The sequence below is a fragment of the Semicossyphus pulcher genome, unplaced genomic scaffold, assembly GCF_022749685.1.
Source record: "Semicossyphus pulcher isolate SPU_LCO1_2020_fin unplaced genomic scaffold, fSemPul1.0.p SCAF_22, whole genome shotgun sequence".
Taxonomy (NCBI): Eukaryota; Metazoa; Chordata; class Actinopteri; order Labriformes; family Labridae; genus Semicossyphus; species Semicossyphus pulcher.
In genome coordinates this window covers 6,315,904-6,338,764 of record NW_027211696.1, presented here as the reverse complement: position 1 = coordinate 6,338,764, position 22,861 = coordinate 6,315,904, and the positions used below count along the sequence as shown (strand labels likewise).

At 43.6% G+C, this 22,861-nt stretch overlaps 1 protein-coding gene across 1 annotated transcript in view; it reads right to left on the bottom strand.

The window, feature by feature from the left end:
* sh2d3ca (SH2 domain containing 3Ca) overlaps window positions 1–20,475 on the bottom strand; it is a 56,188-nt gene extending 35,713 nt beyond the window's left edge. The window contains exons 1-2 of the mRNA XM_069673608.1: window positions 20,219–20,475; window positions 16,302–16,341 (exon numbers count right to left, since the gene is read on the bottom strand). Of these exons, the coding sequence (XP_069529709.1) occupies window positions 16,302–16,341; window positions 20,219–20,226 (48 nt within the window). The 5' untranslated portion in view covers window positions 20,227–20,475. The remainder of the gene's footprint in view (window positions 1–16,301; window positions 16,342–20,218) is intronic.
* Window positions 20,476–22,861: the final 2,386 nt, after the last annotated feature.

Sequence of the window (22,861 nt, the reverse complement as noted above, 5' to 3'; positions counted from 1 at the left end):
TATGTTATTCTATGTTAAAGCTTTCCTCTATCATGTCAAGAAAGAGAGCAGATGATTACATGAAGCACTGAACTGGAAACCTCTGTGATCCTGGCCCGCAGCGAAGAGTCATGATATGAGGAGGCCATTTCGTTTCTGCATTTTCACTTGTTTGAATGGTGAGCGCATTATACGCTTGAGTCTGCTGAAGCATAGAGTGCCGACAGACACATTTCAACTAGAAAGACTGGTCACATGCATTTAAATCGAAAAATGTATAATTGTTTCACTATTTCTGAAAGGTCTAACAAGTGACCTCATTCAAAGCTGAGATTGTAATGTGTGCAATTAACCTTGAAAACAAGTTAACATGGCTCAATGAACCATACATCAATACATCTGTTAATTACATTAATCTCTTTAGGAATCTCAGTAGTCTCTTCACCTTTTAAAGTATGCTTCCTTATAGTGACCTGCAGCTGAAGTACCACTTTACTCTCAGTATTTCCTCGACCTCCCAAGCCAACATGAATATTAAAAGAGCGCCTGAGCACAATGTATCAGGAGGACAAAGGACTGCTGAAGAATGAGAAAGAAGTGGATTCTTTCGAATGCTGTTAAAGCTAACTCCATACTTCCTGTAGCTGATCAAAGTAAAAGCCTTTCAGCAAAGACAGCATAAGAAGAGATAAGTTGAAATATGTGTAATGATGTTATTGTGTCGTACGGTATTGCATGGTATTGTATCGCATGATATCGTACCGTAATGCATAGTATCGCATGATATCGTACCGTAATGCATAGTATCGCATGGTATTGTACCATATTGCATGGTATTGTGTGGTATCACATTGTACCATCTGGTATCGTACCGCATCGCATGGTATTGTACCATATTGAATTGTATCGTATGGTATCACATTGTATCATCTGGTATCACATTGTATCATCTGGTATCGTATCGTATCCCATGGTATCGTACCGTATTGCATTGTATTGTCTGGTATCGTACGGTATCGGATGGTATTGTACCGTATTGCATGGTATCGTATGGTATCGGATGGTATTGTACCATATTGCATGGTATCGTACGGTATTGGATGGCATTGTACGGTATTGCATGGTATCGTACGGTACTGGATGGAATCGTATGGTATTGGATGGTATTGTATGGTATCATACGGTATCGCATGGTATCGTACAGTATTGGATGGTATCGTATGGTATTGCATGGTATTGTACCGTATCGCACTGTATCGTACCGTATCGCACGGTATTGTACCCTATTGCATGGTATTGTATCGCATGGTATCGTACCGTTTCGCATGGTATCGTACGGTATCGCATGGTATCGTACCGTATTGCATGGTATTGTATGGTATCACATTGCATTGTCTGGTATTGTACTGTATCGCACTGTATCATACTGTATTGCATCGTATCGATTTATCTGCTTTTTTTTTCAACAGAGGTCATCAAGGTTAGCACTCCAATCTGTGCTTTCTTTGAACATCCAATATTTAAAATCATAATAGGGAACACTTTCTGGTGATGTTTTCAAGTCCTATAGACTAACTACATTCCTTTACAATGTGAGCAAGAAGGCCATCAAGGAGGGAGACGCTCTGGACAAGACTATATGAGCCTGCCCTCACTAGAAATCAGCAGATCTGGTCATTCTGTCGCACACTTCGGGTATAGGTTCAGACAGAGCTATGAAGTATGCTCATGTTTATGTTGTGTCAGCTGTTTCATTCATGCTTCACTGTCACGGGCTCATACACAGCTTGTGGCAATCAGCTGACTTGTAATGTCTAGTCATTAGGAATTATAACTGTGACAATTTTCACCATGATCACACATGCACAAAAGCAGGTTGAACGACGACCCCCTTCAAATATGCAGTATTGAATGTGAGCAATGCCAAGCGGGGGGACTGTGTTTCACATCCCAATAATAGTGTCGGTTCCTTTGCAATATGACCCCAATGTCTCTCATTTAAAGGAACTCCAAGAGGGTTGCAAGTGTCAAACAAACTGGTATAACGTAGTTAATCAAAAGAATTAACCTATTGATCGGTTACGCCAGCTTAAACTAATCCTTCTCCCGAGCTAATGTTTTTACTTTCATGGTTAAACATGTCCGCTATTAACCAGACACTGAAATGTAAACATTGATGGTTTGATGCTTGGTATAATCCTGACAGTACGGACCAAAGAAAAGCTTACAGCAGAGAAATGTGAATGAAGAACAAAAGCACAGGATGGTCCGGGGCACCACACACACATATTTAAACACACACACACACACACAGGCTTTTCCTCATTACTGCCAAAAAACATCACAGTGCTCTAATGAGGATATGGACTCAACAACAAGGCAATTTAAGCGCACACACGTACACACACACAGACTCACACAGCTGCCCTTCACACTATGCGCCGGAGGGTGTGACAGGCAGGCACGCCAAAAGAGGATTTGTGGTGAAAAGCTTCGGGGAGCAGGGTGAGAGGCAGAGAGAGATAGGAGGAGTGGAGTGGAGGGGATTACATGGTGAATATTTCAATACTAAAACGTACCAATTGGCTCGGGCTCCTTTTTCTGGTTAGGACACACATACACACATCAAGGCATTAGCAGGGCCATATCTTCTACAGCTAGCTTAGCACTGACTAGATAGAGAGAGGGGTGATGGGTAAAGCTAATACAAAAACCACTGCCCGCCCCCCTGGGGATCTGACTGACAGCATGATTGCTGGTTAACCTGCTGTGACTGACTGAGTGACCACTAAGCTCCTCTTCTTTTTTCAAAATAAAAGCGCACAGAATCAGACATCCCTGAGAGCAGATATATAAAGGAGCTATTTTTTTGTAACTGTAAATCTAATAACATCAGAGCACAGTGTGTGAACTGCTATATAGACAAGGTGCTATAGAAAGGACACATCGCCAAAGGTAGCAGTCCAATTTCTGTTATTAAACATGCGGCCTGCTCTTGGGAATAGGGATAAAGCGTAGGCGAGACGTACAGATGGGACATGAATGCAATAACGGTGGCCGGTTTAATATGTATGACCTGTTAGTTGGAGGATTCCTCCTGGTACACGACGGTCTAACTTGTCACAGGCTGAATATTTTCAGATAAAAAGGAGGGAATTCATTTGATTTAAGTGGTTTAATGTGCAGCGCCATCATCCTAGATTTTACTTTCTTTGATCGACTGTAAGGAGTGCACAATCAGCAGCTCATTTGCATATGTCTCTTCATGTTCTATAATGAGAAGATCCTCTGAGCTTTGCGCGTCACAAGAGTCCCTCAGTTACAGTAAACTAAGGTGATCATGCCCGAGCAGGGACACCGACTGAAGGTGAAAATGTAATCTAATGTAGCCTATGCTTTACTGGTATTTTTCCGTCTTGTCATATCGTGTCTTTAGAAAGTATCATCATTTTTTGTCCGGAAACAACATGATGTTCTGAATGGCCGGGGCTCTGTTTGCAACCAACACACACTTGGTTAACCGTGTAAATGGGACTGCATGGCAGAGAGGTGCCATGTTGCCGGGTTGGAGGTCGACAGCGACGTTCCAGATTCAGCCGGGGCTACAGGAACGCGAAAGGACAGAGGGGCCGGCTGCTGGGCTGGCATGACGGCCGCCACATGCTGCTCGGGTCAGCAGGGAATGAGGCTATGGAGCCGAGTGGCAGAGAGAAGGGGGGAGGGATGGGGAAGGGAGAGAGAGAGAGAGAGGGAGAGTAGCTTGCAGGGAAAAAAAGGATTAACTTCAAAAACAAAAGTGCAGAAGGGGGGATAGGTCTGAGTATCTGTGTGACCATGCATCTGTTTGTGCATGTGTGTGTGGAAGTGTGTGTGTGTGTATTTTTCTGGGGGCTTATGGGCGGTTTTAACGCTGCAGGAGTCCAGCGGACAGTTGCATTGTCCCAGTTACAGAGATGCGCTGGAAGCACTGGGTGTAATGCAGACACAATGGTTAAGCTGCATGTCTGTGTGTGCGTGCGCGTATGTGTGTGTGTCCATAGTGAGCATACTGCAGTCTAGACCAGGGGATCAAATGTAATCTCCCTGCACTGATACAGCTGATGAGCTGAGGTCACTCAGCGCCGTCGCTTTGTCAGCATCACCTCTGCATGTCACCTGCAGGGTTATTAACTCATTCATAAATATATAACAGAACCATGTGTTTGTAGTGTTTAACCCCAGGCTGCTGTTTCAATTTAAGAGCTATAATTGTGTTTATTCTGAGTTTAAAACAAGGAAGTACAATGTTTTTTTTTTCCTGTAGTGAAAGCAGATTTTCATGCTGCGTTTACTGACCAATCATGACCCGTCATGAGACAATGGCCTGCCTGAATCTGCGCTCATTAGTGGTGTAAAGACAAGAAGGATTTACAGGGAGTAATTAGGCTCACTGCATCCAGTAAACACATCATATTTTTAAGTTCTATTTTAGCTTTAATGGGAAAATGACTATTGTTACACACAGATGTTATCCTCTGGGTCTATTTTTAGCATCTTATCTTCTCACCATGTGGAAATACTCCACTGTTCCACTCCAGCGTTTGCTTAAGTCGTCAGATGAAATACTTTAATCACTACTTTAAGTTATCTGAGATAAAGCTAAATTGGTTGCCCGTTGTAGGCGAAGAAAAGTATCAACATGACTTTGAATTTTCCCAACAAGCAACGATTAAAGCGTCACTCCTCTAAGTACCGTGTTGGGCTACGTGACCGTCACTATTGTGCCTGACAGGCCGTGTTTAATTAGAATGGATTGGGGGCGGGATCAATACGAGTCTGCAGACAAAAAAAAAAAATCACACTATTTGTACACAAACCCCAAGTCGCAGGGATTTTACCATAGAAGGGCTCCCACTTAACTCCATCCATTCAGTGACTGCTAATTAATTTACCCCCCCTGCTATCAGACACACACACAGCCTTACCACAAGCACCACCGCGCAGGAACCCCATGACAGAATTAATTAAAACAACTTCATTAGCGTGAGCTTTGAAACACTTCACTCTGAACAAAAGCAGACGCCTCGAAAACCTAGAAAGAAGAGCCTCTCTCTCTCTCTCTCTTTTACCATGTGTTTTACTGGGATTGACAAGAACTACAAAACAAAGTAATCCAACATGAAGCGAGGACATCGTCTCCCTGAAATGTGTACGGACGAGGCGGGAGACGCCAACACACAACATGAGGATTACTGCCCTGAGTCGCAGTCAAACCACACACACAAACACGAAGGACTCTGCGGCTTTCCCGTTTAAAGTGAGACTATAATTACAACAACAACGTGGCAGCGAGAGGAGAGGAGAGGAGAAACTTGTACATATTCCACTACAGCGCAGCCACTCCGGTCCAGCACTGAATCACAACCCCAGGCTATCTACTCTTACCCATTATCTCATCTATTAACCAAAGCTCTTCATGGATTCTCTTCTTGGTTATATTCTCCAACCTTTGAGCTGCACAAACCACAAGAGAATAATAGAAAAATTCCCACAATGCCTCCAAAACAAACTTGATTTTAGTTGCTCCCTGGAAACGGCCATCAGATATCAAACATAGAAGACACACTGTACGCACAAAAACACACACATGAAACACACTGTGGGTGTCATTTTTGTCCCAGGAATAAGCTCGCATCTTCGGTTTCAAGCAGGACGCCAGATTTAGACCAAAAGTACAACTGATACCCCTCGCACACTTTCACACACTTATTCCCCCAAACCCCCTCGCCGTCTCCCTTTACGCGCTGATTTCACACAGTCCATCTGACACCCAAGTACTGTACAGCACCTATGATATCATCAGTCTGCCAGCTAGAGCAGGCAGCCTGACATTACCGGCTGCCGGCACCGGAGAGGAGCCAAGCCTCCCACGAATACACACAAGCGCACAAACACACACACACACACACGTGCATGGGCTAAAATGTAAGGACACTTGGAGAGTATATGAAGCTGGAAAAACATATGCCTGGTTGTTGCATGTCATGAACTGGAAGCACTTTTTTAACACACACAAACAAGCAGGCAAACACGCACACACATACGGATGCTAACTCACCTGCACCTGCATGAAAGATCCCCGGTAGAAGCAGCATGCTGCAGCCGACAGGGCACTCCACAGACTACACCTCTCCGTCATGGTGGGCACGCACCTTCCCCTGCTACCTTTCCCTTTTCTTCTGTCTCCTTTTCCTCTACTTCACCTCTTCTTCTTCTTTTCTTTCCCCGTCTCCTCTCCTCTTCTACCCCACCCAGGGTGTCCGGCTAAGCCTTTCCCACCCCCTGCCCTCCTCCTCTCCTGCCTCTCCTGCCTCCTCGCCTGGCTAACAGCCCCTAAACATAGTGCCACCACTACAGAAAGCCAAGCTACGAGCTAAACTGCTAACACCCAAAGCTACAGCTTGCAAGCAGCTGCCGGTAACCACATCAGCTTTTAGCTAGCCGCTAACAGCTGGTTGTGATAACAGCGAGTGATATTACAGCTCCTGACATCTCCACTGCTGCTGCTGCTGCTTCTTCTTCTGCTGCCCCGCACCGGCTTCTGCTCTCGCTCTCTCTCACTGCACTTGCTGCACTTCACGCGGCTGCTAGGGATTACCTCATTGCTTGCTGATGAAAGGAGTGTGGGTGGGGGGAGGGCGGACCAGAGGGAGAGAGAGAGAGAGAGGGAGGGAGGGTGGGAGGGATGGATGGATGGAGGGAGGGAGGGAGGGGGAAGCAGAGAGAAGTGCTGTCGAAATTGCAGGCAGAAAACCCCACCCACCCCGCACCGACGACCCCTTCAGCTTTCAGCGCTGAGACAATGCTGACACGGGGCGGAGGGAGGATGGAGGGAGGAAAACATTGGTGAAAGTGGGAAAAGATGGGAGGAGAGGGGAGAGGAGGGATAATTAAAAGATGAGATGATGAATGAAGAAGATGCAGGGAGAAGGAGGGAGAGGAGGAGGAGGAGGAGGAGAGAAGGCTCCCAAAGGAATCCAACCTTTCTTTTGGCATGAAAGGAACCCAACAGGGGTGCCCCCCACACCCCCGCCCCCGCCCCCAAACCTCCACCATACACACACACACACACACACAGACACACTTAGACACACACACACACATGCAAATTTACACCTTTAATTCCACCTACATATCGACACACACACACACACATCCCTATATATTACTAGATAGCAGGAGCCACACAGCTTTTGGTTCCTGTGGTGAAGTAATGTTATCTCTCTCTCTCTCTCTCTCTCTCTCCCTCTCTGTGTGTGTATGTGTTCTCACGCGTGTGTGTGTGCGTGTGTGTGCAGCAGAATATAATGATGTGTCTCCTAAAAAGCAGTGCAGACTGCAGCTAGACAGCTCATTATAAGCTGAAACACACAGGCAGGTGTTTCAAGGATAACAGTGTGATTTTCACCGGCCCATTTCACACACACACACGCACACAGAAATATACACACACATACCGGCAGGGAGAAGTCAGGAGGGGTGGGGCTCCGTCTCCAGAGGCCCTGAGTGAGTGACATCATTGAGGACGCTTCGCCATGGCAACACTGAGAGAGCCTTGACAGCATCCTAAATTCTGACACTGCATTTAGTCGGGTCTGCACCACTGCAGGAAAGCGTGGCGTGAGCCAGAAAACCATAGAAGAAGAGAAGGAAAAACAAATGCAACATGCTCCTTTTTTGTATCTCCTTTTGGTACTCTTAAATCACTCTGTTAATCTCGCTCTTGAACGCATGCTAGTGGGTCACAGGCAGAGAGAATAGGCGGATAGATAAGGAGCTACAAGACACAGGATGGATTCATTAACCGCAGCGTCTCCTCTTAATGTAATCTCAAACCATCCAGCGCTGGATTAGACAGATTACACAGTGGGGACACAAATAATCTCATAAGAGGGGGCCCTGTGCTTTCCTTTCCCCCCAATCCTCTGTAATACCTTGCCAAAACAATCCCAACGTACAGCGTGTTACATCTGGCTGCTGAGCTACACACACACGCATGCTGCAGGGGGATATATGTGACAAAGACAGATGCAGACTTTAAAACATATATGGTGCACTTTAGCGGTTAGATTAGCATTAAAACAGGCGGAGTTGGGGCTGTAAGTCCCCCTCAGACAGGCCATAATGAAAATGTATTGCGCTTTATGTTGCCTTAGCTAAAAGCCCCTTTGTTTTTTAACATATACTACACCTCCGTTCCTTTAAAACAAGACCTATTTAAAGAAGCTTCAGTGTTTTCTGAATGCCCTGCTTTGTGTTTCCACGTGTCATCCTGCATCCTCAGATGAATTAAGTGAAGTCAAACAGATATCAAAAGGCTGCAGTGCGGAGCTGTGACATTAAAAGCAGAGCAACAGATTCATCCCGACTGAGTCACACCGTGTTCTCTGAAAGTACTTGATACGGAGATAAATATATTCTGCACTATGATATAACACTCACGGTTAGATATTCTGCTGCATGGGTAACCTGCTCTTTTTACTTACTTTGATAGAGCAACTAAAACATAGAACTACACAATTAAATGAATTTATCAAAATGCCAATATTACAACCAACTGTATAGTGAATGTACTTGAGTCAACATAACGAATAAAGATCATGCACCAATGTGTTTAAACTGTTATTGTTACATATTTCATCACAGAGATCAATGTGACAAATTACTGTAATACACAGTTTAGACTGTATCATCAATCTCCCTTTACTGCTATATATCATTGACGGTGTTTAATGTAATAGACTGAACTCTCCAAAGACAGCGGCTGAAAGAATTATGGTTCTAACTTTCTTTCTTTTTATGCCTTCGGGAAACTAAAAAGAGTCTCCCTCTTCCTTTAGAGCCTTGTACACTTCATTACCCATGAATCCTGTCTTGTTCTTTTCCTTTCCGTGGTTATCTTTACTTAGTTTCAACTACCTTTTAAGTCCTTTTTTAAAAGATATTCCAATACCAATTTTTCCTTCCTGATACTGATTTCAAAACCTAGATTTGAGTATTGGTTGATATTAAGTATGCCTAAGATACAAGTGCGATAAAAAAACAACATAATACTAGAGAAGAAACTGATTGTTGGCATTTTGCTAGCTTTTACTAAGATTACTTTCTCTGCTAGCAGCTAAGTATTAGTAGTTTAGTTTATCATCACACATTAATATAACCTTAACCAGTCAATTTTTGGGGGCTAAATGGTTATGGTACTAGATCGCTGCACTGGCAAGTGGCATATTTGCCAAAACCTGGTAACGCATTTTGTGCAGCCGATACTGATATTGGTATTAGTATTTGTATATTACAGTCTATTGCCATCAGCCAATAATGACATTGGTATCAGTATTGGTATATGATCTTGGTATCAGCCGATACTGATATTGGTATGAGTATTAGTATATTATCTTGGTATCAACCGATACTGATATTGGTATCAGTATTGGTATATTATATTACTATAGGCCGATACTGATATTGGTATTAATATTGGTATATTATAGTGCTATCAGCCGATACTGATATTGGTATCAGTATTGGTATATTATCTTGGTATCAGCCGATACTGATATTGGTATCAGTATTGGTATATTATATTACTATAGGCCGATACTGATATTGGTATTAATATTGGTATATTATAGTGCTATCAGCCGATACTGATATTGGTATCAGTATTAGTATATTATCTTGGTATCAGCCGATACTGATATTGGTATCAGTATTGGTATATTATATTACTATAGGCCGATACTGATATTGGTATTAATATTGGTATATTATAGTGCTATCAGCCGATACTGATATTGGTATCAGTATTGGTATATTATCTTGGTATCAGCCGATACTGATATTGGTATCAGTATTAGTATATTATATTGCTATCAGCCAATATTGATATTGGTATCAGTATTGGTGCATTATATTGCAATCAGCTGATACTGATATTGGTATCAGTATTGTTCTACTATATTGCTATCAGCCGACACTGATATTGGTATCAGTATTGGTATATTATATTGGTATCAGCCCATACTGATATTGGTATCAGTATCAGAACAACATCGATATACATCTTTAATACTGATACCGATACTGATTTCAATACATAGACTGTGTTGGCAGATACCAAGAACCACTCTAACACTTGTGCAATAAAAAAGCACTGACTGCTGACATTTTGCTAACTTGTTGTTACTGTCATGCATTGATTTTTGGGGGCTAATTGGTTATGATATCGGATTGGTGCATTGACTGGCATACTTGCCAATACCCAATACCACATTTTGGGTGGATCGGAGGCCAATACTAATGTTGTTTTTCGTTTTAGTCTCAAATTAATTAACCTGTAACCTTTTCAGTTTTGGGGGCTAATTGGTGATGGTATCACATCAGTGGCATACCTGCTGATACCCAAAAGCACATTCTGGGCAGTATCTGAGGCCAAGACCAATACCGGAACAACTGTATTATATAGCTATATCTCTCTAGACTTGAGCCTACCTACCTAGATTTGAGTGTTGGACGATACCAAGTACCACTCCCATAATAGTACACAGTCATTTACAATTGGTTACTAGTATTGGCCGATACTGATATCTGTACAACTATATTATCCATCTTTCTTTAAATTTCCTTCATTTGCTTAAAAAAAATGTGTATGCAGGTACTCGATTTTCTTCACTTTCCTTTTTTCTGTTACTCCTTCTTTTATCCATTCATTTAACCTTTGCTTTCTCTTTCCAGCAGTTTCCCAACTCACTCTCTCTTTGCTCTACTGAATCCACCTTTCCCCAACCCTCCTTATCACCATGCTCCTCCCCTCATCTCCCCTCCTTATCCCTACCTCTCATCACCAGCCTCTCCTCCTCCCTCCAGCCTCCCCTCTCTCTCTCTCTCTCTCTGATCCCTGTCTTTCCCTCTCTTCTCCTCTCTGTCTCTTCCACACTTGTATCTCCACATCTCCTCCCCTGCTTGGAGGCGGTCTTCAGTTAAATATTAATTAGTGAGCCCCTTCCCGCAGGCTGATAGGGAGCACAATGGAGAATCCCTGCATGTGCCTGCAAGCATCCCACTAATGAAAGGAGTGTGTGTGTGTGTGTGTGTGTGGGAGAGAGACACACAGAGACAGAAGAAGAGAGAAATGTGTGTGTGCATGTGTGTGAGGGATGAAAAGAGACACCAAGGGCAGATGAAGATTAAAAGTACACACATATCTTTCTGTGTGTGTATGTGTGCACACATGCATGTCTAAAAACAAAGACCGGTCTCCGTTGTGGGTTGGGGGGCTACAGCTAATGATCTGTGTGTGTGTGTGTGTGTGTGTGTCTGATTGTCATCAGTGTGTTTTCACAGGGCGGACCCTTTTCACACACTGGTTAATCCGTATCGAACCAGCAGATATGTGTTTCAAAGCCCTTTTGAAACATCAGCAGCGAGAGAGGAGGAGGCCTGCTGGAAAACGCTGTCACTTTGTCGCCACAGACGTGTCGAAAAACATTCATTAAGGTGTGAAACAGCGCGATTAAAAATCAGCTGTCCTGCTTTAATCACATTAAAATGACTTAACCTGACACAAATGTGTTGCTGTAGAAAGTACTCACATCTTTAGCGTGAATAAAGCAGTGTGTAACCTGTTTTAGAGAGATCAATGTGTCATTATTCTCTACATTGTCTACTTGCTTTGTGGCACGAGCGTGCTGACCTTGAAGAGAGGGAGGACAAGATAAAGGAAACACCTGAGGATACAAAAGTCCAACAGGAAATATCAGAGCTTTTATCCGACTGTGACGCAAATATGCACTAATGCAGTTTTATTTTTATTTCGCCTGAGACGTCTTCTTGTTATATTATCATCACATATCTTTCAGTGTTTTACGACTGCAGCAGAGCCAGCTCAGGTAGCCAACACTGCGCTGTAAATCATCTTTGCAAAGGCAGCTTAACAATGAGTCATTCTAAGTGAGAGCCAATTAGCAAAGTGTGCTTGATGGTAGTCAGCATTATTCGCCACTTTTCTGGCCTGGCTTCAGGGTATCTCAACAACTATTATAGATGTTGTAAATGCTGACCCCAGAGGATGAACCCGATGATCTTCTGAGTATTCACGAACACCACCGTCTAGATTTCACTGTTCTAGTGTAATATCTCAACATTTACAGCAGATCCATTACTGTACAAAAATGGTACAGACATTATTGGTTGCCAGTGGATGATACTTTCTGACTTTTACGACTTTGTCTCAAGGCAATCATGAGGTTGATGTGCTAACTAACAATGTTAGCATGCTAACTCAACAAACCGAAATGGCAAACATGGTAAACTCCACTGCTAGCATTGTCTACTATAAGCTTTAATATCCGGTGCGTCAGCTGCAAACACTGCACATTTTACATTATGATACAGCTTTCTGTTGCTTGACACCCTTAACATTCGGGGTTCAGTGTAACAGGCTGGGGGGGAAAAAAGAGTGTATAGGGCCTTCAGGTGAGAAGGGCCCAGGGAGATACTGTAGCTGTGTCCCAATTTAGGGGCTGCGTCCTTCAACGGACGTATTTGAAGGCTGATTGCATCACAGCGGCGCGTCGAAGGAACAGCTGGTGACGCAAACAGGAAATAATCCATAGACCATCTCATTTCAGTTTGGCCTTAGCGGTCTACAGAGGCTACAAATGACGCATCCTACATAGATTGCGTCCTTCAAAGGATGCAGCCCCCGAATTGGGACACAGCTCATATGAGGGGCGCTTGTTTAGCTCAGTTGGTTGAGGCTACAGTCCTCGACGCAGCGGCCGCAGGTTCGACTCCCGCCCTCAGCTGTTTCACATTCCCCACTCTCTTCTCCCTGGCTGTCCTATAAATTCAGGCAAAATGCCCCAAATGTTTTTGTTACTTTGTACGTGTCCTGAGAATCAAATATTACAGACAATGTGCCATAAAAACACAGTACATATTTTTCTCATCAGTCCCCTCAGTAAACACAGTGCGTGTACTATATTTGCAGACATGTGTCTGCGCTCAGAGTCTTTGTCAGTCTGTCTGCACAATGAAGGAACTGAGGTCTGGGCCAACCCTGACAGTTTACACCCCCTCTCATTTACAGAGGCGCCACATTAATTCAATGCACTGTAATAGTCACACATGCACGCACACTTACACGCACCCACAGGGCACTGCCTTAATTTAATCAGGCGGCGCACAGACACATACAGATTTTGGAAATTCAAACCATTCCTATAATCAAACATGGAGTAACGCACAGCTGATCCCCTTCCCACACACACACACACACACACACACACACACACACACACACACACACACACAGATATTTTTTATAGAGCACAAGTGTGTCAGACGTATGTTAATAAACCTCATCTGAACCAAACCGTTACACCTCCCCCCTCCTGCCCCTCCTGTCAAAGTAACACCAAACCAGGAAATGGGACAGGAGACAAAGCAGGGCCGGGCTGCAGGCGAAAACAAACGTACTCCATCAGAGAGCAAGACACCACACACGTACATGTCATACTGTTTGCAAAGAAGCTCACACTTTGAACAGATTTGTTTCCTTATAACATCAGCCACTACTCTAACAGACTCTTTCACAAAAACAACAGCAGGAAGTGCTTGACCAGCCGTGCGTCCACATTAAAAATGAATGATGATGGATATTTTATGATAAAGACCGATAACGGGCCCTCAATGCTTCCAGGCTTTTCCTAAAGATGCTTATTTTCTTTGAGCACATTAACATAAGATTGTCTGTCTTTCTCACTGTCTCACTTTGTCTCATTTTTATTTCATGCATGTCTGAAGCTGTGTCTGTGCTTGTGAGTAAATAAGTGTGCCGTGTGTGCGTGCACATGTGACACACGGGGCGGGGGCGGGCGGGGGCATAGTCCCCGGCCTCGTCTCTCCCGTTATAAGCGGGAACACGGAGGCCTGCTCCTGATTTAAACATCAGCTGTCATAAATGTTTCAGAGGGATGGAAGGAGATGGAGGGATCGCCGGCAGCTCTCAGGGAGCGGGTGGGGCGGCGGGTTGGTGGTGGGAGGGGCTGTTTTGGCTTGTGAGAGTGAGACAGGGAAGGAAGTGACAAATTTAGGTGAGAAAGTAGCAGAAGAAGCTTGCTGTGATTTCACCCAATATTACATGCATGAAAAATGATGAAATAACATTTGAAGCACTCTGTATGTCACGCTTATTTCAAACTGAAGAGCCAAACGAAGTCAGGCGACGTCTCATGTCAGCGTGAGAGAAGCATTATGCTATTAAGTACCAGTTCCAGAGGCAAGTCTCTATGAGTCATTGCCCCATTTACTGTCACCTATTAAATGTACATAAAAAATGCAGAAATGCTCCTTTAAAAGCTCCACTTATTCAGATACTAGTCACGTAAGAAAAGCCTTGTTTTATATGACTTCGCTGTAAATTAAAAGCAGCAATTGTGGCACCAAATTTGAACCTACACTGCAGTTCTGCCACACCTAACGAAAGCTCCGCCATCATGCCGTCTTTGCCATTTCACATTGGACCAAGCAACACCGGCATCAAGCCGCCCTAGTGTGTGTCTTTTACATAGCGACAAGGAACCCAAAGCATGCACAACAAACATGGCGCTGTTCAGCCCTGTTGGTTCCACCCTTTACAACCACACCGTTCCGCCTCTGTTACTACTACCTACTACGCTCAGAGTGGAACAACTTCGCCCCGACATTCAGCCTCCATGCGTTTTACATAGAAGATGAAACGTAACAGAGGTGTAATAATCCCACCCTGAACTGGCAGTGTAAAAGGGGCTTATGACTCCAAAACTGATTGACTGAAACTGGGTTTCCCCACAATGCTGTATGTCGACATTTGGTCACCTCGCCTAAAATAAAGACGGCAATCACTTTCATTATAAAATATTAATAAAGCATAAATCTTTGGGGGAAAAGAGCTGAGGTAACATTTTAGAAAGCCTCTTATACCCCTTTCCCACCAAAAAGTAGTGCGCTGACGCAGACCCGGGAAGACCCGCTAATAAATGCCGTTTGTCTCTCTTCCCATCGCCAGTGGAGTATACTCCTTTCCGTCTCTTTTCCGCTGCGTCACCGCCTGACGTCACAAACGGGTTGGAAACCTGTCGCCTTAGTTCTTCTTCCGGTTGAATCAGAAGAAGCTCTTTCACCATGTTGTCTTGCCAGTGTTGCTGCATCTTGCACGACATAAAGAACAAATTTGTTCCCGTCACTGCCGATTGGAGCCGGGGCGATAATTACCCGGGTCTACTGCAGAGTCATTTGACCGGGGTCTGAATGCCGATTGTAACCTTCCCACTAAGCAAAAAAGCCGGGTGTTAGCGGGTGTTAGCGGGTTTTTTGACCAAAGGGAAAGGGGCTGTATTTAGTGAGTTGTTAAGCTGTATAAACACAGCCGTAAAACAAGCCTAGAAAGAAATGACTGTTATTAAAGTGTACACGATTAAATTCTTACTAAATTTAGCCTTAAAGCAGAGTGAAAGAGTATTCTCTGTGTGCGTTTGTGTTGCTTCCAACATTCAAACCCTAACACGGGAGGCTTGGATTGAACTCCAATCAATTTGTTTTGTGGTCGGATGTAGTTGGATATGTTTGTTTTACAAAAGCAGCACAGGTCAGGGTCATAGGAGAAGCTTTAACCACCTTGTCTGTGATGTAGAATCAATATAAGAGCAGATCCCAGCGGCACAACAGTTCACATCAGTCTTTCCTTCCCTCTCGCTTTTCTTTTCTTCCTCTTTAAGATTCACTTAAATTTTCTCACCTTCACTAAACTCAGCTTAGTCCAATATCTGTATTAATGAGCGTACACAGAATGCATGCATCTCCAAGGTCAGGAAACAGCTCCTCTAACACTAAGATCTCTCTGATCTTTAAGGAGATCACTACTTGTGTGTATGACCCCACCTGCTGGCTGCAGAGCAGACTGCAAGCTGGAGCTGCACTGCGCTGACCTTTACACTGCTTTACCCCAAATTTAATTAGCTAAATGGCAGATTAAAGTAAAAATGCAGAGTGATTCTGCTGAGAAGACCATAACTGCTGAAGAGTAGGAGCTAATAATCAGCCAGAAAAACATCGGAAAATTCAAACTGAAATACTTGTGTAGGGTGAAAATAACAACTCATATCTTCATGGCATTTTAAAAGTGAGGAAACAAGAAAATAAAAAATGTAAATCAATTAAATTTCTGTATATTATTAACACTTTTAAAGGACATAGACGCACATAAAAGAAGACTAGGACACACCAGGACAGAGCAGACTTACCTGGACATACTCCGCCGTGCTCTCTTCTGGCTCCATGTGGCTGAAACAGAAAAAAAAAAAGATGAAAGGGGTTGTAAAGCATTGCAACAACAGGAAAAAGGCTGTAAACCTCTATTGAAACCCCTCTTTATGTTTGATGTGGTAACAGGTGCAAGCGCGTGTTACCGCAGACAGAAAACACGCCTGTATTCCCATGGCCCACTTCTGCGGCGGCCTCTCCTGTGAGTCAAATGTTGGTTGGTCTAAGGTTGCTGAATATGGAGCCGGCCTCTCAAGTCTCCCGGGCGCCATAACTCGCACTTCTACACTCATGATGGATCCGGATCATGTGTCAAAAACCCCGCTGCGGCGCAGTCCTGGGAGCCATATAGTGCAGTGCAGATTTGTGATACAAAGCGGGCGCGAGCTAAAGGGGCAATTACACCCCCAGACAAGTTTAAAGATCAATCAGCGCATATCCCAATTGCATGATGGGTCTCAGAGGGCCCGGAGCAAAGCCTTGTTACACATGACCACAGAGAGGCCGGATCAAAGGGTGCCAACATGGCAGGCAGTGGGATCGGGAATGTTAATAGGTCCCACAGGAGGAGCTTTACAATCCCCTCCCAAGCTGAGGCTGTGCTTGAAAAAAAAAAAGGTTGTACAGTGTCAAATATTTGCCTCCATAATTTGCACTGATAGCATCAGAGTTTATCCAGAACAGAATGTGACTGAGCTGTACCGAGAGAAACATACCAATCATACATGAGGCTTTGAAAACAAACAGAACACAGGAGGAACAGGAGGAAGGCCGTCAAGCACTTCAACACGAGCAGAGCTGAAGTTAATGTCTTCTGAAAATGTATATAAAAAGGTTTAAACTATTCTTGCAAGTCAGATTTTAGTTGATCAAATCAAACATTTCAGATGCAAAACAATCCATCCACGTCTACCAAAAAAAAAAAGCTTGGATCTTGAAAATGTGTTGTTAATAATTCCAGGTTTGGTGCACAAAAACAGAGGTGGATTTTCCACCTTTAAAATGATCCCACAGGATTTGAAACTCAAAGACCTCCTCCAAATGTTTCACCTTGTAAACATACAAGACATATCAGGGACAACATCAGCAGTCATCTCCATGGCTGGGCCTGTCTGCTTTTAAACTGCAGCGTACCAAGGACAGGCTGAACAACACGTTTTCAGATTGGCAGGTTTGAGACGTCACAAACCTAAGGAGCCAATCCCGTTAATGGACAGGGTGACGCTATGCGTATCATTATGTGTAGCCAATGGCAACCACGTCAGCGATGCGCGAGCCAGCTGTAACCATCATCGTCATTTTTGCAAACTCACTACTGACTACTAATGTTAACGTTACTACTACAGTTGCAACTAAATGATGGCAGAGACTTGTTTTGTTTTCAACTGTAATTTTACGAAAGGAGAAACAGAGTACATAGTGGGCGGGGCCTATGCAGATTGGGGGATTTTTAATGAGGGAGAAGGAGGAGATGCCTTGGGAGGATTTTTACAAGGTAATTAAACGTATTTTGCAGAAAAAACTAATCAGACACAATTTATTATTGATTTGATTGACATGATTTTAGCTATTTTCAGAAATTAATCCAAAATTGGCAATGACCAGCAACTTCTAAGTATTTTCATTCTTAATTAAGTTTTATTAAATAAAATGTCCAGTTTCTCTGTTAAATTTCCAAAAATAGTTAAAATACCAGCTGCAGATTCCTTTTCTGTCCATCAATACATTACTTGACAGTTTGTTTAACCCTATTAATGTTAGCTAGCTCCTCCATTTTTCAAATGAGTCCCCAACAAAGAAACGGACAAACGCTGGTCCATGAGGGACAACGAAGCTAAAGAATAAAACCCATAGCTGTGCTAGCTTGGCTGTCTCTCCCTGAAACACCATGACAGCTTTACATTTCAGAGTCAAATCTTACCAGCCACCCAAAGGCTCCATCTACACTGTCCGAACAGAAACTGAAATTGGTTTCCAAGCAAAGTAGAGAAGAGCTGCACTTTGGACAGAATGAGAATAGGAGAGGTGAAAATGGACGGTCAGGCTGAGAGCTGCAGAACCTGTGATTTAGGGCTCTTTGATGTGCCTACACTGGACCTGCAGTCCAACATACACTTATATTTCCCACGGTCCCTGAGCTGAACTAATGGGCTGATGCTGCACGCTCGCACATGCCTGCACACACGCATGCACGTACATACGCAGTGCAAATCCCACTGTAACACGATACATGCACTCTGCTATCATGCATATGGGATATTGGAGGCAGAGAGACCTTGGCATGTCATGGGAAAGCAGCGAGAGAATGCAATCTGCTCGGCTGAAAGGAGGAGGAGGTGGTGGGGGCACGTTTTCTTTCAAACTCTTCAAAAAAGTTTTAACTTGGTTGATAAACCAACTACAACGTTATGAAAAGCACACAATGAGCACACGATAAGAGTATTATATCGGTCTCCTGTGTGTCAGAACAGATCAATGCTAAATAAAATAACTACACACCAACAGAGCGGCAGCTTTCCAGAAGCTTCTAATCAATAAAAGCAATCGATGTTACCTGCTGCCTTTAAAAAGTGAAGTAATGAAGCCTGTTATCGTCTCACCTCACACCCATCGTCTCTGATAAGTCCTGTCCACGGTAAGGTCAGCACAAACTGTGTAGTGTGAACCGTCAAACTCCCCCGGTGATCACAGTTATGAGCTCCACGCCCCCTGACTTAAACACAGAGCAGCAGGGCCGGATTCATCTGTTCTGAGACCGAGGGGCAAAACTGGACTGATGTGCCCCCGAAAACCCACCATAAGCATACTCTCTCTCCAGTATGCGTGTGTTTTAAACTCAAATGTAGTCAATCCCTGATTTGGAAGCTTTGGCATTACTTCAGAAATATGTAGGCTATCATGTCCTCACTAAATTGAAATAATCCAGGGTTTGGATTATGACCAGAACTAAGATCCCTTACTTCAGTAAAGAGTGTTGCATCACCATTAGCCCTTAAATACTGCTGCATTAATGTTTAAACAGCATTATACTGTTGGAGCTGCTCGTCATTTGATACTTTATGGGCTATATAATGAGCAAGGTAAGTTCAGGGTCAGCTACCCAAAAGTATCACAAGATAAAATTGAGGGCCCATGATAGAATAAATCCAGTCCAGGACTAGGGATGCACCGATACCACTACACAGCGCATCCCCCCTAAACGGGGCAGTGAGGGAGACATGCCCGGACTTGTGCACTGCACCTAATAGGAGACATCAGTTTTATCGTGTGTACATCCATGAACATGTAAGTTAGTTTGCCTTAATGTTTATGTTACACTGTGTTAGCTTCAGTTTGGCCGTGAGTGTACGTGCTGTCTGTGAGGACTAAGCCTTTTTCTAAAAAGTGCTATTCGGCTGCAGTACTTGTTTTAGTTTTGAGAGTACTGAAGCTCTGATACCGCCGATACTGGTATCGGTATCGGTGCATCCCTATCCAGGACTGTAGCCTTAATACATGGGGTGCCTGCTCTACCCACTGAGCTAAACCAACCCCCATATTTTTGGTGTTTTTCACAGTGTTGTCACAATAATGTCCACTGTGACCTCCACGGACTGTAAACAGCTTAATCTTGCAATGTATCTCATAAATAAAATAGATATATTACATACCTGTCAGGAGGATAGAAGGCTTATTCTGGGGCAAGTCTGAATTACCAACCAAGGTTGCTTGTGTTTTCCAACCAAAATCATAAATCATGTCAGTTGATGCTTTAGTTGTGCATGCTCCTACAGTACTTCAAGCCACATACAGTCTAAAAAGAAGTTTTCTTTCCTCCTTAAATGATTTTATTTTCCAAAGAGGAAAAAATGCAACAGTTTACTAAGACATTAAACAATTACTGAAGGAAAAAAGTTACCTGCTCATGGTGTCAGAGTTCTGGTTTCCTTTGTCTGCACCTTCGGTCACTTCTCTGCTCTCTGCCCTCTCCTCCCGCTCAGGTCCAGGTCCGGACTCTAACCCAGCTTCCTCACGAGTCTGGGTCTGATCATTCTTCCGGCTCAGTAGAGGTGATGAAGTCTGCTCAGGGTTCAGGTCTGTGGCTGTTTGGGTGATCCTTTGCTCGTCACAGGCCTCTGGTCGGAGTGCAGCACTTGAGCCACCAGATGGGGACAAATCTTCACTGACAGCTGCAGACCCAAAGATGATGTTTTGGGTCTTGGGATCAAGGAGAGGTTCTTGGCCTTGCTCAGCGTCAGCTTTAACTTCGGCTGCATCCTGAGCCACTTTGGATGAGGCAGCTGTGGGCCTTGGTGGTCCATGGACTTGGTCCCCTGCAGGTCGCTGGCTTTGACTTCTGCTGATGCTGCTCTTGTCTTTACTTTTCTTACTGCTGCTGAAGATTCCTGGAAAAAAAGGGAAAGAGAAAAGGTGTGTTGCCTTGGTGGAAATTGTTGTCCTATTTCAGATTTTGATGTTTTTGCCATCACTTAAGTGTTGTCCAGAACGTGTCCTGCTATACCTTTGTTACTCTTGTCCTTCCTTTTCATCAGTAGCCGTGGCAGCGTCCCCATGTGTGTGTAGCTTTCACTGGAGCGGACATAGCTGGAGGTGCGAGGGCGCATGGCCTCCATGTCGTCCACCGTTGTCTCAACAACTGGAGCCAGGATCGACGAGCTGATCGTACTACAGGTAGCGCCATCTTCAAGCTGTGATCCAGCTCCGGCTCCAGACTTGGAGTCTGATTTCTCAGTGGAGCGGCGAAAAGTGAGGTTGGTGAGGCTGCCAAACCACTTGAAACCTTGAGAGGGGAACAATAAGAAAAGACAACTATGATTTTGATTCTCTCTTTTGTTAGTGTCTTTGTACTACCAACTAATACTCCTGCAAACTTTCTTGATGGGATTTTTTCCAGACACTCGTGAGAAGTACCTGATGGTAATTTTAAAATGAGTTGGTCAAGAATTTGGTTAAGTAGAAAAGTTGTAAGCAAAGTTCGAAGGAACAAAAGAGTATAAGGAATGGTAGAACTTTTGGATTGTAAGATGGACAGAAGAAAATATATCCAAGTCTGCAGTCCTACTTTTTTCACTTCCCCAGAACCTGTATTGTCTTTTAGCTTGTTGTTTTGGTTTTGTAAAGCACAAATTCTGCTCCCAGTTGCATCTACTTTCTATGGAAAAGCTTTGCCGTGCCACCTGACCAGCAGCAGGTAAAGCTGTGAAACATATTTGAGCACTTGTGGGCTAAAAACAAGTCATTCTCAGCAGTTGGCAAGAACTAAAACATCGCTAAAAGGAGCATGAATATTTGACTTAGGGTGCTTTCAGACCTGACAGCTTTGGTCTGGACACGCTGAAAGTTCAGTTCATATGGACGATCTGTGGAACAATGTCGGTTAAAAGTTAAAAAAAAAAAACATCAAAGAATGCAATCGTGTTGTTTACTTCAGGGAGTTTCCCATGTGGAAATTCTGACCAAGTTTCCCCGCACTTTAAAACTTTCGGTCTCCTGGTAAAAGCTGCCGTGTGCACACGAACCAAAGTCGAGGCAAAATGCAACATTGTAACAATTTGGTCTCTGATTCAGATCAAACAAACTGGCCTAGGGTGTGAGAGCGCCCTTACATTCATTGGGGCGACAGCAACAACTTGCAATGATTGCAAATGTTTCTCCATGTCTGTTAGATTACAGAATGAGTCATTGTTTGCTGTTTGCTGTAAGAACTGTAAAAGGTAAGTTTATGTCGGATGTTTTGATTTTTGCTGCCCCCAGGTGGTGAAAAAATAAATAAGAGCAGCTTTAATTAAAAAAAGTCACTCTCTTCTACCCATCTGTTACAGCTAAATGCCTTTTTGCAGAGCTAGTGTGCTAGCTGCTATGCATATGAGGTGTAGAAGTTGTCAACCATTTGCGTGAAACATTTGTGTGTGTAAATGTGTGTGTGTTCAGGAATGTGTGGGTGCATTTGGTGTTGCTAGGTTGTCTGCCTGTGTGTCATTACCGGTAAGCATGAAAGTGTTTTTATTACGTCATACAGGAAAGTACGGTGGCCCTGAAGTGCAAAACAAAATTACAAAGTCTGAAACACTCAAAAGCTTGAGGCATATTTACATTTTGGAAAACATTTTTACATTTTATAAAATAAATTTACATAAGCAAAACACTTTTACCGAGAACAAAACAAATTTACATTTTAGAAAACAAATTTACAAGGTATCGACAGTCACTTACATCAGACATCGTTTTAAACTGATTTGCAGGTTGGAGTTCCCTGCGACTGTACAGCAAGATAACGTAAAAATTCAAGAGTTAATGACGGTTACTTGTGATTACTTACAATAACTTGCAGATAACTCTTTGTCATCTGTGCACGTCAGGGCTCTGGCCTCATAAAAACGAGCTCTGAGATAGCCTTTGTAACTACAGCTGCACACAGCGGAACAAGTTAATTCAAACTTCAGCTGACCAGTTAATGTGTTCTTTTACATGACAAATGCGCTCCACAAAACGGGCAAAACATCATTCAAATGCCATGAACTCCTGAAGACACACTCCACAC